Source organism: Sinocyclocheilus rhinocerous, unplaced genomic scaffold (assembly GCF_001515625.1).
Source record: "Sinocyclocheilus rhinocerous isolate Xijiao unplaced genomic scaffold, SAMN03320098_v1.1 scaffold1697, whole genome shotgun sequence".
NCBI classification, from domain to species: Eukaryota; Metazoa; Chordata; class Actinopteri; order Cypriniformes; family Cyprinidae; genus Sinocyclocheilus; species Sinocyclocheilus rhinocerous.
In genome coordinates this window covers 264,686-284,512 of record NW_015629509.1, presented here as the reverse complement: position 1 = coordinate 284,512, position 19,827 = coordinate 264,686, and the positions used below count along the sequence as shown (strand labels likewise).

The 19,827-nt window shown below is 34.4% G+C and overlaps 1 protein-coding gene across 3 annotated transcripts in view; it reads left to right on the top strand.

The window, feature by feature from the left end:
* The first annotated feature begins 1,401 nt into the window (after positions 1-1,401).
* Positions 1,402-19,827, top strand: part of LOC107739008 (uncharacterized) — a 25,245-nt gene continuing 6,819 nt past the window's right edge. The window contains exons 1-5 of one of the 3 annotated variants that reach the window (XM_016550965.1): positions 1,402-1,626; positions 9,646-9,697; positions 10,400-10,480; positions 11,215-11,345; positions 12,758-12,872. In XM_016550965.1, coding sequence (XP_016406451.1) covers positions 9,653-9,697; positions 10,400-10,480; positions 11,215-11,345; positions 12,758-12,872 — 372 coding nt within the window. In that variant the 5' untranslated portion in view covers positions 1,402-1,626; positions 9,646-9,652. Of the gene's footprint in view, positions 1,627-1,661; positions 2,092-9,645; positions 9,698-10,399; positions 10,481-11,214; positions 11,346-12,757; positions 12,873-17,978; positions 18,504-19,827 lie in introns of those variants that run through there. The other 2 variants (XM_016550966.1, XM_016550968.1) reach the window with 2 other exon arrangements.

Sequence of the window (19,827 nt, the reverse complement as noted above, 5' to 3'; positions counted from 1 at the left end):
TTTTGAAAAAGTAACTCAGATATTTTCTTGTAAATTAAAAAAGTAATGTGTTACTTTACTGGTTACTTGAAAAAAGTAATCTGATTACATAACTCGCGTTACTTGTAATGCGTTACCCCCAACACTGCTAGTAACTGCATAGCAATGTGCTTAAAACAGTCACCACATAGCAACATAGTTTGGTGGTTGCCATGATGTTGCTATACGGTTGCTAGTATGTTATGACTGTTTATGCACATTGATAAGCAGTTACTAGGGCGTTCTAAGTGGTTGTTTTCGCACTTAGCAACTGCATAGCAACACCCTAGCAACCAAATAGAACATACTAGTAACTGCACAGAACAATCAGAACACACTAGCAATCATGTAGCAACATAGTTGGGTGGTTGCCAGGGTGCTGCTATGCAGTTGCTAAGGTGATTTGACTGTTTTTAGGCACATTGCTAGGATGCCAGGGCTAGGATGTTCTAAGTTTTTGCTTTAGCAACACCCTAGCAACCACTTAGAACATCCTAGTAACTGCATGTCAATGTGCTTAAAAACAATCACTGCATAGCAACATAGCTTGGTGGTTGTCAGGGTGTTGCTATGCAGTTGCTAAGGTGACTGATTTGGGCCCAGTGCTAAAATGATTTATGGTATCCTGCTTCCCAGATATGGCTCAATTCACCGGTTATAAAGTGTTCTGAGTGTTTCTTTGTAGTTGCTAAGTTGTTCTGGTGGTTGCTATGGTGATCTGTGATATTCTGGTCCCTAGATACAGCTCCTTAAATATAAGGTTATGTGAGTTTTTCCCTTGAACTGTCCACAAGATGAATATTGTAAGTCATATCGCTAATAAATATTCTAGCACACCACGTCTCGCACACATATAGTGATAGGTATCATTCACATTTGTAACGCAAAATTTCCAGGATGCACAAATATTTTATGTTTAAACTGTGCAAATTATGTTTTACAATGATTTTTCTTCACAAAAAAATGTGCCTAGTTTGAACATCTGCCATGAATGGAAACTTGGTTATTTGCATATCACTTCTGTGACATGAAAGTGAGAAGGCTATAGAGAGAAACAGACAAAATATTACCATCATAGCAGGGGGTTGTTCACTATAACACACACACGCACACACTTGACAAAGCCCTAGATAAAACCCAAGAGTGTTTGCGAACCCATTGAGCTGTTTTTTTTTTAAACTAATTTTGGAGAGGAGTAATTTAGCAAATTGTGTGTCAGCATGTTCGTCTCAGGGAAACAACAGCTGATCTATGTGTGTGTGTGTGTGTGTGTGTAGGCACATTGTGTTGCAGTTGTACGTGGGCTAACACATGGTAGAGCAGCCCAGCTCTGACAGCCTGAGAGCGGAGAGAGAGAGAGGATGAAGAGAAGGGAGGGGGAAAGAGAGAGTGATAGCATGACAGAAAGCGAGAGAATCGGAGAGTTAAAGAGAGAGAGAGGGCAGCCTGCCAGTGAATGGTAACACAGGATCAACCCTCAGCCTACGGTAACTGCACTTGGACACACACACACACACACTCATTACACACACATGCAACCATGCTGGAATGAACGGACTGAATTGTGGTCAGCACTTCCCAACTAAAAGCATCAGCAGAAGACAACCGGTGAGTGTCGTTCCCTGTGTGTTTCTGTCTAAATATCGTCTGTTTAATGCCATTCAGCTTAATGTGACAATATTATCTGTCTAAATGTAATTTGCTGCTTGTCACTTAACAATCTGACAGTACTTGGAAGACTTATGCTGCTTGGTTAACCGGTTAGTTCAATCATGTTGTACTTGCTGGAATGAAAGTAACTATGTTTTGTTGTGTGTCAGTGATTTGTAAGCTTTTAATTCCTTTAAGCCTGCTGCCTTTTTGCCCGCCGTCCGGACTAGATGACAGGAGATCCATAAAACCTTTGTCAACTGATTTAATGGGGTCTGACTTTTAGACGGTCAGTTTGTTGTTGTGTGTCAGGAGGCTTATTGCGTCATTGTGATGGCATCACCCTCGCCGGGGACACCCCCTCTCTTTCAGCTGACCGCACCGAGTGACAGGAAGTCTTGTAAAGGCTCGTACCTGCGAACGGTACGCACACAGAAAACCACAAGCGGGGAGAGAGAGGCTGTGCTTCTGTCTTCCACCCACATATATGAATCAGACTGCATGTGATTATTCTAGCACACTGCTTCTATACACGTTTGATACTCATGTATCTCATTTTATACATTCTTGAATTTGATTCTGATGGGTTTCTGAAAGTGTTTAAGTGATTATAATGTTTAGTCAACTGGTCATTACATTTAAAAAAAAGTACTGACAGGGTGATCAGGACCCAAACATGAAGCGGAGTGGGTTATTTTGTGATAATGACTGGTTGATTGTGCATTATCTGTCTCATTATGGGGCTAGTTACCAAATTATTATTATTATAAGTAAATATAAAATACATATTATGTGAGTTGAAATTATTTTATTATGTAAAAATAAAGAGACCAGTGTAATATGAGAGAAAGTATGGCTATGTACACTCAAAAAAGTTTTTATTTATTTATTTATTTATTTATATATTTATGTTACAAATTTCTATTTAGTAAATTTAAATTTACAAATTTGAGTAATTTTTAAATGGTGTATATATGAATTCATACTTAAAATTATTTTAAAATATGGACTTTTAAAACCTTGGAAAAAATAGTTTTAAACAACACAAAAACAATAATTTCATGTAAAACCAGGAAATATTTGGGAATTTTAAAATGAAGAAATCATCTTAAAAAGTAATACAATTATATCCACTATAGACATTACTATTACTTTTAAAGACATTCATATTTTCATAAAATAAATAAATAAATGGAATTTCACTATTTACTAAAATTCATGAAAAAGTATATATCAGAAATATCTAGTGAATATTTTTTAAGCTGAAAGGTAAAATTCATATCTTAAAACATTAGAATTTCTCTAATCAATAGACGTTTTTTGAAATTTGTAATGTTATGAAATTATTATTATTTTTTAACAAAACGTTAGTAAAAAGCAACTGCATGACTTTGACATTAAACAAATCTATTAAACACATCAAATTTAAACCATTTGTTAAAATATTACTTTTTCCAGGATTTGTGAGAGAAAATAAGTTACCTGGACCAGTCGATATTAATGCTTAACGGTTATTATACAAAATATTTGACAGCAGAAGATTGCAATTTTCCAATCAGAATCAAGTATTCCAGAGAGCTGTGTAATACTTTTTTATAGACTTTTTTTTAGACTGTTGAATTATTGAAAACTAATGCGTATCTGAGGGTTTATCTCAATAGTTCCTCAAATATAACACCTTTAAGTGTCATTATTTGGGAATGCTTTGAAACAGGCAGTGGACAGATGAATTCTGTTTTCCACACACTGTGGGCTTCAGACCCCAGGGATTTGACTGTTAAACCATTAGAAATTAGATTAGAGACTGGAGATTACTAGCTGTCCGTCTCTGTCAGACATGAGGCGGTGAGGGAGGTCGGGCAGTTAGGATGGGTTGTTTGATCAGTATTATCATGCACTGTGAAACCTTTGATTTCTGATCTGTCCATCTGTCTGTGGCTGAGAGGCTGTTTGCTGTGATTACAGCAGGATTAGGATATTTTTTAGTTATTGCGTTTCAGATTTTGAAGTTGCTGTGTGTCGGTACTATGGGTCACACTGATGGTAATATGTAGTACTTTGATATATACCATGGTATTACTTTTTTTACTATATTCATATACCTTGGCATTTAAATGGTACTGTGATGCCATGAAGTATATAATTGACTGTATATAGTCTCCAACAGCCATTGTCATAGTTTTGTCATATTATATTTGATGGTAATTCCATAATTATAAAATACTATGGATTTACCCTGGTTTTTAGATATGGTAGTGGTACAATGAATTGCATGGATTTACAGTATATGTAATGATTACCACATTCATGTAAATACATTAATTCAATAAATTGATTTCATAGTGTATACAGAGATCCCATGGTCATGTAAAACCCAGTAATATTATGGAATTTTAAAAAGCAAATGTTGTCAAAATTAATAATATGGTACATCAAGAAAATTTCTGTAGGGAACTTAAAATAAAAGAAAAAAAGAAAAGAAAAGTAATGAAAATTAATAATCATCATTCCAAATTATATCCACTATAGACATTTCTGATTTAAAAAAAAAAGATATTAGTTTCCATGACTTGGAAATAAAATGTAAAAGTAATGAAATTAAAACGTAAAAGTAATGAAAATGAATAATATTAATAAAATATGAAAAATAATTATATAACATAATTATTTATAGTGAATACAATTTTGTGTTAAAAGGTCATAAATTAATATATTTATATTCATTTAATTTAACATCATCTTCTGTAAATGTCTTTCTAACATTAACATGATTAAATGAATGTTTGAAAATCATAAGATTTTTTAAAAAGTATTTTTTAAATGGAAAGTCATAAAATATTTAATATCTGAAAGTCATTCAAATTCAAATTAAACTTAACATTTTTCAAATTAATTATTTTATTTTTCACATATGCTAAGATAGAAATTATAGTACAATCTCTATAACACAACTGTTAAAAATCTTAATCCTATTATTATGAAAATCTTGGAAAATTATAGAAAATCTATATGTGGTAACTCCATAAACATATCGATATATCACATTATCAGTACATATATAGCAGTATTGCCATCTCATACTATGACTATACCATGCAGTACTTTTTTGGGTACTTGAGGCTTGAGTCATGCAATCAGAGAGATGGAAAGGAAGAAAGAAAGTGATTGGCATGGTCTGGAAGAGCAGGAGGAGGAGGAGAGGAGTGGATATTTTAACAGCTGATGTTTCTCAAACATGAGGAGAGGTTGAGGGCCAGCGTTTGCCCATAACTCAGCCAGCGTTCAGCCTGTGCTGACAGTCCAGCTGTGAGACGGACAGCACCCATCTCAGGCCTGGCAGTGAGAAGCAGCGTGGGCAGAACTAACCAGCATGACCTTCTCCTGTTTGTCGCCACACTGGGCGTCTTAATTCCCTCTCTGAACCCTGGCAGGCTGCTGTAATCTGAGCTGACTGAGGCACAGAGGAATGATAATGCATCGGAATTCTGGATGCAGGAATTAAGAGTTCCAGTCTGTGGATCTGGAGTGCTTTGGAACATTAAACCGGGAGACATTTATATGCAGAAGCACATGTGGGTGTATGTGAGTGTGTGTGTGTGTGTGCGCGCACACGTGTGTTTATAATATCCGCCCACTCACAGGCATAATTTATTCAGATTTATTGCATAAAATAGCTCTTCTCTGTGAGCATTTTTTAAACACTGCAGTTATAAAATTAAAGTAGCTTTCATTCAAAATTAAACAAAGCGGTTTAAAGTCATATAAGCCACAAAGTATTTTGCTCTGTTATTGTACATGGCTGGTGTGGTATTTTTAGAGTAGGGACAGCAGCAGGACAGAGAAATAGGTCAGATAAGATTAAACGCAGGTAAATGTCTTCTGAGGCGAGGAGCCGTTCCCTGACCTGCCCTGTATAACCACAGTACAACTAACTGTGACTGTGAGCTCATTATTGTACTGTGAATGAAACTAAAGCTCTCAAGCCTGTAAACTGCTTTTTTTTTACTATAATGGATAATTCTCTTGTGTCACTACTTGGTCTCATTTGTTGTAGCGCTATTACTATAGTGTGGCGGAACTATGGATAGAAGAGTGACAATATCAGATAGAAATACTAAATGATGAACATATTAATATACTGTTTTGTTTGTTTGTTTAATGGCGCAAAGTACACAACTAGTCAAAACATTATGCATTTCTAAGGATCTTAATGATCTAAATGCTTATAAAAATTAATTAATTAATTATTACAAATTTTCATAACTTTTAGAAAAAAAAAAATATACACTATAGAATGAATGGATTATTTTATTTTATTTTAAATTGTTGACTGTTCTAAATGCTTATGAAATTCTTTAATTAATGATTACAAATTTTCACAACTTTTAGAAAAAATATATATTCACTATAGAATGACTGGATTATTTTATTTTATTTTATGTCTAATTCCCATACATTCATTTGTTGTTTTATAGCCTTAATTACTTAGTAATATACTAAAATATTAATAATTATTAATAATAAATATTTGAATATGTCTCTCCACAATCTTCTGTTTCAATAAGAAATATGCGATCAAAGGGAAAAAACCTTTGGGGGTGATATTAATAGTGATCAATGAATGTGTAATTTGATTACTGGAAAATATTAGCCCAAAATAATGTTAAATAAGTAGTGTCTAAACTTTTAATTGGTAGTGTAATTCTTGTCCTTGTTCTTGTCCAGTAAAAAACAATATTATCATGGTACCATATCCAAAATACCATGTAAAGTATTTGTTATTGAAAGCAGATTTATTAATTTATTATTTGTAATTTATTTTGTTAATAAATAAATAAATCTATTTTTTAGTGCATTAAATGACTGTCACTGGTCATCCTAGTTTTATTCAGAAATATTTGTTTGATTCTAAATATACCATTTAATCCTGATGCTTATTTTTTTAAGTGTAAAAGGGTATGTGAGGACAGGGACATCTCTGAGTGCACATTCTCACAAAACCTGATGCACTAATGTGGGTAAATGCATCTCTCTCTGCCATATACTACTTAAGCTGCACCTCAAATTAGTAAGGCATCTTGTTAAGTGGTAAGACATTTAAAGAGATGATGGGTCGCTATCAGCACGAACACCAGTGTCATCAGGGGAAATGTCATTTTTGTTTGCGAGTTCCTGGTTCTCTTGAGAATCTGCAGGGCAAATAAGACACTGACGGTATGTGTTAAGGTCACTAGTGGCGTTAGATCACAAAAACATGTGCTTGTTTGCTTTGTTGTAGATCTGTTTGTTAGATAGCACTAGGTGCACAGTCACTAACCAGAGCAGAAGGATGCAATCTGAGCAGGCATTATTACATTTAGGGCAGCCTGTACACATTTGCTGTCAGATGGACCCTCATCTAAGACATCACATGTCTTCAGAACAGTTTGTGTTTAAGAAATGGACATAACAAGCTTGACATTTTAACCAAAGGCCACACGTGACAGCGCTTAGCACGCATGTCGCAATGGCCTCTCCACTGTTTTCCACAACTCTTTACTTGTCAGACGGGGCACAAATCACACTTCAGCCAGAGAAAGAGGGGCAAAACCAGGAAATATTGATTGTAATATTGACAGTTTGATGTTTTTCAAAAGATGTGACCTCTTGAAATCTACATCTGTGACTTTTTGCCCATATGCATTGGCTTTGAAGCCTGTATGTTAGTGTACACCTAAAAGTTGACAGTAAACTTTATTTTATTTTTACTTAAGTTTTATATTAAGAAATGCAAAGTAAAATGGAAAATAGTGGAAATTATTAATAATAAATAACAAATGAATGTATGGAAAAATAAAATAAAATAATAACAAATTGCCACAAATTTCAATAGAAAATATGACAACATGGGGGAAAGAAACACTTTTTTTTTTTTCTCATTCATCACATTCATTTTTTCACATTCATTTTTTTACATTCATATGTCATATTCTGTTCTTGGCCCCAGAGAGCTTTGTCATTCACGTGTGTTTCGTAACTAAATGTCGTAATTTGAATGCCATGTAACCTTGGGGGGGCGGTGAGGTCTGTCTTTAGCGGGCTATTCTTACCCCAACAACATTTGCTCTGCAAGTCCAAACATCCGAGAAATGGCCTTGAATGAAGTTCAGGGTATATGACATCAATACTGCACTGGACAAAAGTACAAAGCAGATATTTACAGAGCACTGTAATGTTTTAACTCGCTGTATTCAGCTTCATCCTTTCATAAATCAGATCAACACTTGCTTTTCATGCACCAAAAATTATTTAAAAGCTGAAATTAATGTGAAAATACTTTGTTCTTTTCCCTTTTAATGTGCAGAGACATAATTGGCAATAGGGAAACCTGTTTGGTAACAATCGGTAGTGTTTGCAAATGCATTAAATGAATGCATATTTCACCTAAAAATGAAGAAAGTATTGTCATTAATTGCTCACCCTCATGTCGTTCCAAACCCGTAAGACCTTCGTTTATCTTCGGAACATGAATTAAGATATTTTTGATGAAATCCGAGAGCTTTCTGACCCTGCATAGACAGCAAAGGTCCTACCATGGTCAAGGCACAGAAACGTAGTAAGGACATCGTTAAAATATTCCATGTGATATCAATGGTTCAACTTTAATTTTACAAAGTTACGAAAATATTTTTGTGCACAAAGAAAACAAAAATAACAACTTTATTAAAAATTTCTTTTCTTCCGTGTTAGTCTTCGCCATGGTACGCTTGGGAACACATTTTCTTTGCGCACAAAAAGTATTCTCGTGACTTCATAAAATTATGGTTGAACCACTGATGTCACATGAACTATTTTAACAATGTCCTTACTACCTTTCTGGGCCTTGAACGTGGTAGTTGCATTACTGTCTATGACTTCATAAAATTATGGTTGAACCACTGATGTCACATGAACTATTTTAACAATGTCCTTACTACCTTTCTGGGCCTTGAACGTGGTAGTTGCATTACTGTCTATGCAGGGTCAGAAAGCTCTCGGATTTCATCAAAAAATATCTTAATTGTGTTCTGAAAATTAACGGATTTGGAACAACATGAGGGTGAGTAATTAATGACAACATTTTCATTTTTGGATGAACTATCCATTTGAATAATGATAATTTATTAAAATAATTATAATTTAATAAATGTAAATACATTTCTTTGTAATTATGTGTGAACTTTACTAGCAATTTCTGATGGAAAATTGTTTCGAATTAAATTATTTTCTGTCTGCTCAGACACTTCATAGCGGCTACATCTGCTACAGACAAGTACTATTTTCTCCAGGAAATGTAAAAATCATCGCCGCTCCATTTGGTGCCACTATTATCATTTGGTGCAGCAATTACACACTTCACTTTAAATTATTATTTTTTTTATACATGACATCATGAAAACTCATTTGAGCTGACAGCACTTAACACAACCTCTTCTGTTGAGTACAAACTAAATGACCCAGCTTGTTCTGTCTGTTTAACTGCATAGCGATGTCAGGCTCTTTATCCATTATTTATTGACATGAGACATTATGTTACTCTGTCCCAGACAAAGCACTCCACGTGGATATATCTGACGCATGAAGTGTCAAAGAGTGACATGCCAGCTATGACAGTTATGGTTAGCTAGCACATCATGGACACCATCAACCAGCGCGCGCACACACACACACACACACACACACACACACACACATACACACTTCAAACCATGTACATCTTTCATATTTTATGTTCACATTTATCCTTCAGGCATAGAGAGAAGAGCCCCACCAGCACTTCTTTTCTTTCTTCCAGCTCTGACGCCCACCGTCACCCCCTACCAAAACTTCTCTCATGCCAACCCACACGTGCCAATCACAGCTTGTTACCAACCTGTTCTTAGTCTTCTAGACAGACATTGACGGTAGGTTGTTAGCAAGAATAGGTTGTTTATCCCTCTCTCTTTCTTTCTGTGTCAGGATCATAATGGAGGAAGAAACCCTGCTGCGAGCGAGACTGCAGGCTATAACAGTGAGTATCAGGCTGGATTTGTATTCTTTTTGGTTTTGTGTAATAGGGAATTGAGGTTTTACATTGGCAAGTGAAATATTATCACTGTATATATTGTTATTTGGCTTTGTTGTCAAGTTGATACTCACAAAACCTGTCTGAAACATGAACAGTATATAACACATGAATTTTGCATTGTTATGTCTGGTAACCTTGATAAGGTGACAGTTTTTATTGTGTTATTCAACTAAAATCAGGAAAAAGTAACTCTCTTAACAGTGTAGTCTTAACACTTCGGTAGCCTTAATGATATGAACCACTCAACCATTACTGGCCACGCAACAAATCCGAGAGATTAATCTATGTTTATCTGCTTAAAAGTTTGTTGGTTTCTGTCAGTATATGAACTCTATTAAAGAACACTTGAAGAGTGATTATGGAGAAATCGGTCCATGTGCTATTTCTGTCCACACTCAGCCTTTGAGCTGTTCATTTTATACATGAAGTCATGGTTTATTAGAGAGTTAAAAATAATGCTGCAAAGCCTTCCTCTCAAAACGACTATATTAATTCTCTCTAGCATGCATGCTTGTGTTAATAGCAAGATATTAAACGCCACTTATAGAAAAATAAACAACAAAAGAATATGGGGGTCAAGGTGAAATAAAAAAAAGGTTTAGGATATTTTTTACTTTACATAAGATGACTCTGATTTCTCAACAGGACAAAAGAAGAATTCGAGAGGGGATAGAAAAGAAACGAAGAAACATTGAAGAAGAGAAATTAAAGCTACAATATCTAAAGGTATACTATGTATAGATATGAATAATAATTATTAAATATTATTGTTGGAATATATAAATGTGTATATGGAATTTGTTTTTATATAGTTTATATAATATTACTTATTTAAAATAAGCAACAAATATATTATTTATAAATAATATATACATATGCACACATACATGTTTAAAGAGATTATATACTATTACTATATATTCAATTAAGTAATAATAAAAATTTACATAAAATTGTATTTAAATGTACTTTATTTTAAAATTAATACATAGTATAAAATATAAAAAGTATATTAGTATTAATATAATAGGATACATATAACAATACAATATAAAAATGATATATTATATAAAAATCTAATAAAAAAATTACATAAAAATAAATGCATTCATATATTCTCTCTATAATTTTATAGATGGAATATATGAATGTGTATATGGAATTTGTTTTTATATAGTTTATATAATATTACTTATTTAAAATAAGCAACAAAATAGTTGAATGAATGTTTGAAAATGCTGAAATATCTAATATATTTCCAACATATATCTAATAAATATCTAACATATTTAATATGATCATTAAATTATTGCAGCAGAATGTGTTTGCATTTTGTGATTTTATTATGTAGGTAGGTAATGTGTAAAGTAAAGGTGTAATTTATTATTAATTTACAACACTGTAATGTAAATAAATAAACTGGCTGACACAAGATGCTATGGCCTTCTTTGAACAAATAGAAAAAAACTCTACGGGAACAATGGCTGATGGAAGGATTGAGCACCCTGAGCGAAGAGGAGCAGGAATCTGTGAAGGCCCAGACTGAAGATAACCAGCAGCAGGCTAAACTCCTGCAGAGCAATATCAACAGGTATTCTCACATCTCCACAAATGAAATTGGAAAAAAACTCAATCACTAATGTTGTGCAGGGTTCACAGCTTCCTCTTGATTGAGAGAAGCAATTGGAGTATTCTTGTTTAACCACTGTGATGGGCTTTCAGTGTTAGCCAAGGGTTAGACAGACAGACCTCACTCACAGTATTACATAAACTGACTACTTACGCAACCCGCCTTGGCAGTGAGAGCCTGTTGACTTACGACAAGCTTTGTCTGGAAAAAAACAACCATTACGCAGGAGGTCATACCTGAAGCAGGAAGGATGACTAACACAACAACAGGACAAAATAACCGAGGAAAAAATATTTTTCAGCTAGAACCACTCTCTTATAATGAGAGTTCCCATACAGTGCTGAGAGACACACTCCCTGCCTGATTTCTCCCTGTGGAGCTTTATATAGATGGAAAGGAAGTTTGCTTTCCAGCAGTTGTTAAAGGGATAGTTCACCCAAAAATGAAAATCTGATGTATGTCTGCTTACCCCCAGGGTATCCAAGATGTAGGTGACTTTGTTTCTTCAGTAGAACACAAACGAAGATTTTTAACTCATTCCGTTGCAGTCTGTCAGTCCTATAATGGAAGTGAATGGGAATCACGAATTTGAGGTAAAAAAAAACATACACAAACAAAACCAAATTAAACCCTGCGGCTCGTGACGATACATTGATGTGTAAAGACACGAAGCGAGATATTTACAATCTCAATTAGGAGTGTCAATGGTCCATTTGTTCTACTGAAGAAACAAAGTCACCTACATCTTGGATGCCCTGGGGCTAAGCAGATAAACATCAAATTTTCATTTTTTGGTGAACTATCCCTTTAAGATCGATTTGAAGGCCTTAATTGACTCAAATCTCCATGAATAATAATCAGTTTCCAACATGTTGGTCTGGGTCTGAATCAGGATTTATGGAAACTCTATAAATTCAAATTGTTTGCACACAGGCATAATAATAATAATTCACTCAAAAATGAAAATTGCGTCATCATTTACTCACCTGTTCACCTCTAACCCTGTATAACTTTATTTCTTTTGTAAAACACAGAAGAAGATACTTTGAAAAATGTCTCAGTATTATTTGTTTTCCAGTCAATAAAAATCAGTGGGGTCCAATGTTGTTTTACACCCCTTTTACTTTCATTGTATGGACAAAAACATTTGTGTTCTGCAGAGTAAATAAAGTCATACAGGTTTGAATCGACACGAGGTTGAGTAAATCAAGACAGAATTTTCATTTTTGGATGAACTATGCTTTTATAAGTAAAAAAAAATGTGTTGCATTATTTCATACAAATATAACTTAGCTCAACTGAACAATCAGCAAAAATATAAATAAATATGTATATAAATAATATATACAAATATTTGCCTGCATCTTTTGCAGAATAGAGCAGGAAATTGCGGTTCTTGAGACACAAGAGCTGGAGCTTTCTGCAAAAGAGAAAATTCTTCTGAAACAACTGAAGGAGGTGGAGAAAACTCCAGAGGACATTATAAAGGTATTGCTTGTGTAATCACTTTAAAAAGCCTGGAGACTCCTTACCGCTTATTACAACACCAAGCCACTTAAATTGGATCAGCTTTTGAGTTGGGAAAAAGGGAAATCATTACAATGCAGCATGCTGTGAAGATGCCCCTCGGTTTCAAAATTGACGTCAAGATAAAATAGTTTGATGCCAGTTGCTGCTGTGAGGATAGGATCGGTTTGCGTGATATGTGATCTGGTGTGTTTTGTATGGTTTGAAACTTGGTTTTGTTCTTCTTATCTCTTCATCAAATCCGGTTTTGGTACTGCACAAACTACTGTATTTCCCTGCAGGAAGTAAATGCAAATATCCGGCCAGGTAAAGAAAATTATTCTTTTTGCTATATTGCTATTTGTACAGCATTCTTTCCCATGACGCTTCCTCAACAGACCTACACATCGCTTCTTACAGAGCCAGTCCAATACATCTACACTGCCATACCTGATGTCCCAAAGTCCTATACCCCCAAAACCAGGAGGAGAAGTGTCAAGCCAGGAAAACATGAATCTGATGAAGAACAGGAGAAAAAAGGTACAGCGAAGGCTTTGCTTACACCACCAACTATTTGCTGATATAATGAGCACTTGAAATATTGCACAAATATGTCAGGATGTTTAGACAGTGCAAACATGTCATCAAACTGTCCACTTCTGTAATTATAGCAATTCAAGGTGCGTAAATGCTGTTTTCATTTTTTAATGAAAACCAAGATGTTATCCATGACTGTAATTATGAGCATGACACAGAATTATGAAATAGGCCCAATAATCAAAATATCACCAGCTGAACAGGATATTGTATCTAGCTACAGACTGCAAGATGACACGTTTTTTATTAAAGCAATAAGCCACTATAGAGCCCATGTGCTACAGTGTTTTTATCATGGGTAGGGGATATTTTAAAGCATATTAATCATATTATCTAGAATAGTTCCGCCACCAAGTAAATGACAGTAAAGACTTTATTTTTAACAAATGTTGTTCTTTTCAACTTTCTATTTAATAAAAAACTATGAAAAAAATGCATAATGGTTTTCACAAAAATATTAAGCAGCAAAACTGTTTTCAACATTGATATCAATAAGAAATGTTTCTTGAGCACCAAATCAGCATTTTAGAATGATTTCATGAAGGATCATGAAACACTGAAGACTGGATTAATAATGCTGAAAATTCAGCTTTACCACAGAAATAAATTACATTTTAAAATGTGTTGAAATACTCAAATTTTTGAGTAAATTGTAATAATAATAATGCACAATATTAGTGTTTTTACTGTATTTTTCAAATGAATGCAGCCTTGGTAAATATATAGTAAGAAACATCTTTCAAAAACATTTAACTACTGATAAATATTTTTTATACATTTTTTTTAATCTCTTGATTTGGTTTGTGGTGGTTTGAGTTTAACACTGTTATTTCCTTCAGCTACATACACCATGAAGATCAGTGTGGAAAAAGATCTCCGCACTGGTGAGAGTCACATCCTTTCCACAGCCACCATCGCACCTCTGGATCTCCAACAACAAGGCATCAAAGTCTATGATGATGGGCATAAATCTGTCTATGCTTTACCACCTGATGGACGGGACTCCCAGAACGACATGAATGAGATGAGCCCTCTTGAAGTAGAGGAACTTCTGATGAAAGCCTCAGAGAAGAAAAACCCAACAGATGTGGAATACCATGAACCAGTGTTTTCAAGCCCATTCAGTCGACCTACAACCCCTCAGAGGACAGAAAGAGGCTACATCAGCCTTCATGGCCTTCAGATGCCCAACAAGAACCAGAGTCCCTTTCAGGCTGAGAACTTTACCAAACAAGAAGCCCTTTACATTCCAACCACTAAAGCCAACCAGTATTTGGGCACCAACCAACTGGCTCAAAATGGATCATATGCTAATAGCGAATACAGCGGCATAAACAGGATCAGCCCAGCATCTTCTCCCATACAAGAGTATGAGGAACAGCTTCGGATAACTCCAACAGCAGACTCCGGGCTGGGATTCGGACGGTTTTCCCCTCTGAATCAAAAGGAAGACTCTAGTGTCAACTTTATGAGCTTCGTCCCTCCTGAGGTGGAATCTGGTGAACCTGTTACCATGATCTTCATGGGTTATCAGAACGTTGAATCAGATGAGGAGGATGAAGGAATCCAGGCTGAACTGGTAGTTATTAGTGATGATGATGATGAAGATTCTGAGGAAGCCACTTTGTCATACCACCCTCTGGGCTACCGCAGCAAGATCTTCAAACCCAACAGTACGGTGTACCGCTCTGAGATCAGGCCTAGTGCCATCAGAACCTCCAGCTCTGGAAGACAGATGCTTGGAAATGAAACCAAAGACCCGACAGACACAGGTACCATTCGAAGAGTGAGAAGACAATTTGGTTTCTAATTCCATACTAACTTTTAGTTCCTTGCATTTCTTTGAGTTATTGGTAACCCTTTACAATAAGGTTCCATATGTTAACATTAAAGGGATAGTTCACCCAAAAATGAAAATTCTGTCATTAATTACTCACCCTTGTGTCATTCCGAACCCGTAATACCTTCATTCATCTTCAGAACACGAATTACGAGCGATTTAAGATCCGACAAATTAAGATCCGAGAGCTTTCTGACCCTGCATAGACACAATGCATCTGAAATGTTCAAGGCCCAGAAAGGTAGCAAGGACATTGTTAAAATAGTCCATGTGACATCAGTGGTTCAACTTTAATGTTATGAACCTACAAGAATACCTTTTATGCATAAATGTATTTATAAAATCCAGTATTCATAATGGCTTATAATTACAATTTAAAATCAGGTATGATCCTTTATAAATTGAAACCACATTTATAATTGAAAATTCTCTAAATTTCATGTATTATAATGGATTATTTTCTTTATTAAATTGTGTGTGCGTGTGTATGTATGTATGTATATATATATATATATATATATATATATAATGTGCATAAAATCATCTATAAGTAAATTGCAATAGATATAATTTGTATACAGATTATAAAATATATTTCAGATTTTTTTATCACTTAACACTGTAACATCTAAATGTCTAAATGTTTATAAACATTTGATTTTATACACATAATGTATATATCATTTTATATTATATATACATTTAATATTCCTTTTCATATTCGGTCAAGGTCTAAAGTATTATTTGTTCTTCATTCACATATATTTATTCTGTTGCTGTATTAAAGCCACTTTTTACTATTTACAAGCAGCTTCACAAAATATTTTCTCAAAAAGTACATGTAATCAATTTTTTGTAGTCATGTAGAAATGTTCATTCTTAGTCCATGATACCTAATACTTTTAACTGATGTCGAACCTTATCGTAACTTTAAGAAAGCAAAGAAACATTACTGACAGCCAGACCTCTAAAAATACTAGATAAGACTTATCATCAACTAAAATATCTGGCAGGGGAGTATTCATGTGAACCAGTCTCCTCAAGTAAACTCTTGCTGCTTTACTTCCACCTAGTGGTCTATATCTCCACATTTTGTCAGGGTTTCATATGTTTGAAGCATCCACACTTGGAAAAATGCATGGCATGCATGAAATGAAACTTACTACTTGTCTTATAACAACTGTTTTGTTTTTATATGATTAATAAAAAATATATATATACTGTATATATGCTTTGATATGTTAACTTGCTGCTGTGGTACTTTTGTGTTAGTACATTGACTGTTTTTGAAGTAATACATTTATTATGGATTTACCATAGCACAAAAATATACCATGCTAGCTATATAGTAAAAAACTGTGAAAAACCTGTAAAAACTGTGGTAACACTGTCAAAAATAAAATATTCAGAAAAGAAATCCCATAGTCACTTACTGTAGCAACAATTTCTATGGTATGGTGGCAGAGGCTATGGCTACCATGGTAAATGTGTTTAATGGCTGATAAAACATAATATCTTTCTAAGATATCTTTCGGAACCATTATTCATTCTTTACACACTGTCTTTATTTTGTTTCATTATAGGTTCAGCCGTTTCCGACAGCTAATGTGTGATTTAGGGTAGTTTTGTCTTTTTTTTCTCCACCAGAGTAATGCACCGTTCTCGTCCATCAGCTATAATTGAGCACTTTGTCCTTGGTAGCTTTTAAGACGTCGTGTCTGCTCAAGAGGTCGTTCATAACATCTGCTAAAGAGAGTGTTATGTAATAATCCTTGGCTTGCATTACATAAGGCGCAAAATAAATGCTAACGTTCTGCATATTCATTGTTTTCTTTGTTTTGTCATCCCCTGATCTTGGCACGCCAGTGCAGGATGAATGTGTTAATCATCTTCTCTAATGACAGGCCGAAGACAAATCAATTGATTTGATTGATTGGATAGTACTGGATTTTGATTGGCTTGAAACAAACTAACCACCTGCATGCAGAATATCTAGGTGTGGTTAAACTGAAGTATTTTTACTGTCCTCTCCACAGCGCTGCCAATCAGACTGTCTCAACTAGGAAAATATATGTAACCTCTTCAAATGTCGACATCTTGTATTTCCTGACGAGGATGAAATGGACTGAGAGACTGATCTGGGAAAGAAAAAAAAAACTGCTTATGACATGAATCATTTTTGAGTGCCAAAAACAGCATTTGTTCATCATTTCATGTACATAATGTTCTTCATTTGACTGCTCTGTAAATTATGCTGTTTGTTGGTAACATTTTTTCATTTTTGTCTTTTTTAATCAAATAGGAAAAAATATCTGGTGACTTACTTTTGCACCAGAAATTATATTTCAACACTACTGATATCACTCTTTTGTTTAACAAACGGTTGAAAAAATACAATATGCTATAGTTATATATTTTTAATCAGTGATGTTGTCACATTTTCTAGTACAAAAAAATATATAAACATCCCTAAAACAATATACATTTACTTAATTTTTTAAAATTACTATTTTAAATACAGCAGAAGATATTAAGAAATTTTTTAGAGAATATAAAATGTTTTGTTAACCAATTTTTAGAGAAAGAAAAAGAAGGAAAAAAATAACCAATTGAGTAAAAAATATATTTAAATATACTTTTATTCAGAAAACAAGTTACATTCTTTTAAATAAACAAGTTTTAGTATTTTACACATTTTGCTTTGGAAGTAAATTTATCCTGCCTTACAGTAAAACGACAAAAATATTTTGCAGTCTGTGTATTTGTTGACATGTTGACATGATTCACATCAAAATTGGTCTAAAAGAAGTGACAAGTGTTTACAACTGCAATATTATTTCTGAGTCACTTGATCTTCGACTTGGCCACTGCGTCAGTGCAGAGGGCAGGTTTTGAGAGGACAGTCATAAACCGTATTACGGCCGATCCCATTCTCAAAAGATGAGAAACCCATGACATGAAACCTTGAAAATATGCTTGATTGACAGAAAGATTTTAAGAAATTCCTTGTGCGACTGTGTGCGTGTGTCGGAACGGCTGAGGCTGCTCAGCTATTGGCTGTTTCTGGTACATTCAGAGTAAGTCACAGTCTCTGTGGTTACAGAGAAGCAGAGCTTCAGCCAAGACAGAATCACTGAGCACGTACCCTGTCCTCTCTCTGCTCGTAACACAACAAGGTAGGACACTGAGAACTTTATGAATAGTCAGACTTCTACTTTATGAAAATGAATATGGGGTGAATAAACTTGTTTAGGTGTCATGCTGTTGGTTTTATATGGAGATTGTGCTGGATTGCTGTTATATTTTCTTCTGGGGTGCTGTAAAGAATGTAATATTATTGAGATTCTATGACAAACAGATGCTAAACTCACTGGATTTGTGCTGATATGGTCTAAAGAGACTTGATTTTTTGCAAACAAGTGTGTGAGAGTGTACGCTTGCATGAGGTTTTTATCTGCAGTTTGTATTTTTTTAGAGATTTCGATTTTTGTTTGCTCTTTCTACTGTATTTTATATCAGACTTAATATTGTTGCATTATAAATGTGAGAAATGAGATCGAAAAAGTACTTGCATTGATATTTGGTATGTATATTGTAAAAAAATGTATAAGCTTGCATGTCATGGATTTTTAAGTATTATGGATCAGTTTCAATAAAACTCATTATTTTGGGCTTGTATTCATCAACGTCTTCTCTGATTTGACCCTTAAGCGTGAAAATGTTGCCGTCGCTGTGGAACAACCTGAGAAACAGAAGCTGTGAAAGTTTAATTAATCCCAGGCTGCTTGTACAAACCTCAAGCACTTCAGAAAACGTGGAATACGAGATCTGAGATGTTGTCAGACAACATCAGCACTGGGCTTCTCAGCTGACTGTGTGTGTGTGGGTGTAATTTTATACACATAATGTATATATTTTATAGTGTATATACATTTAATATTCCTTTTCATATTCGGTCAAGGTCTAAAGTATTATTTGTTCTTCATTCACATATATTTATTATGTTGCTGTATTAAAGCCACTTTTTACTATTTACAAGCAGCTTCACAAAGTGTGTGTGTGTGTGTGTGTGTGTGTGTGTGTGTGAGTGTGTGTGTGTGTGAGATGAGAAAGTCTCCTGCTCCATTTCACACTCCCATTAATGCAGAGAAGAGCAGAGAACTGCATGAACTCCTATTAATATGTCAGCAAAAATATGGGTAACATTTTCTAAGCCTGTATGCATAAATGTATTCATAAAATCCAGTATTCATAATGGCTTATAATTACAACTTAAAATCAGGTATGATCCTTTATAAATTGAAACCACATTTATAACTGAAAATTCACTAAATTTCATGTATTATAATGGATTATTTTCTTGATTAAATTGTGTGTGCGTGTGCGTGTGTGTGTATGTGTATGTATATATATACAGTGGGTACGGAAAGTATTCAGACCCCCTTAAATTTTTCACTCTTTGTTATATTGCAGCCATTTGCTAAAATCATTTAAGTTAAT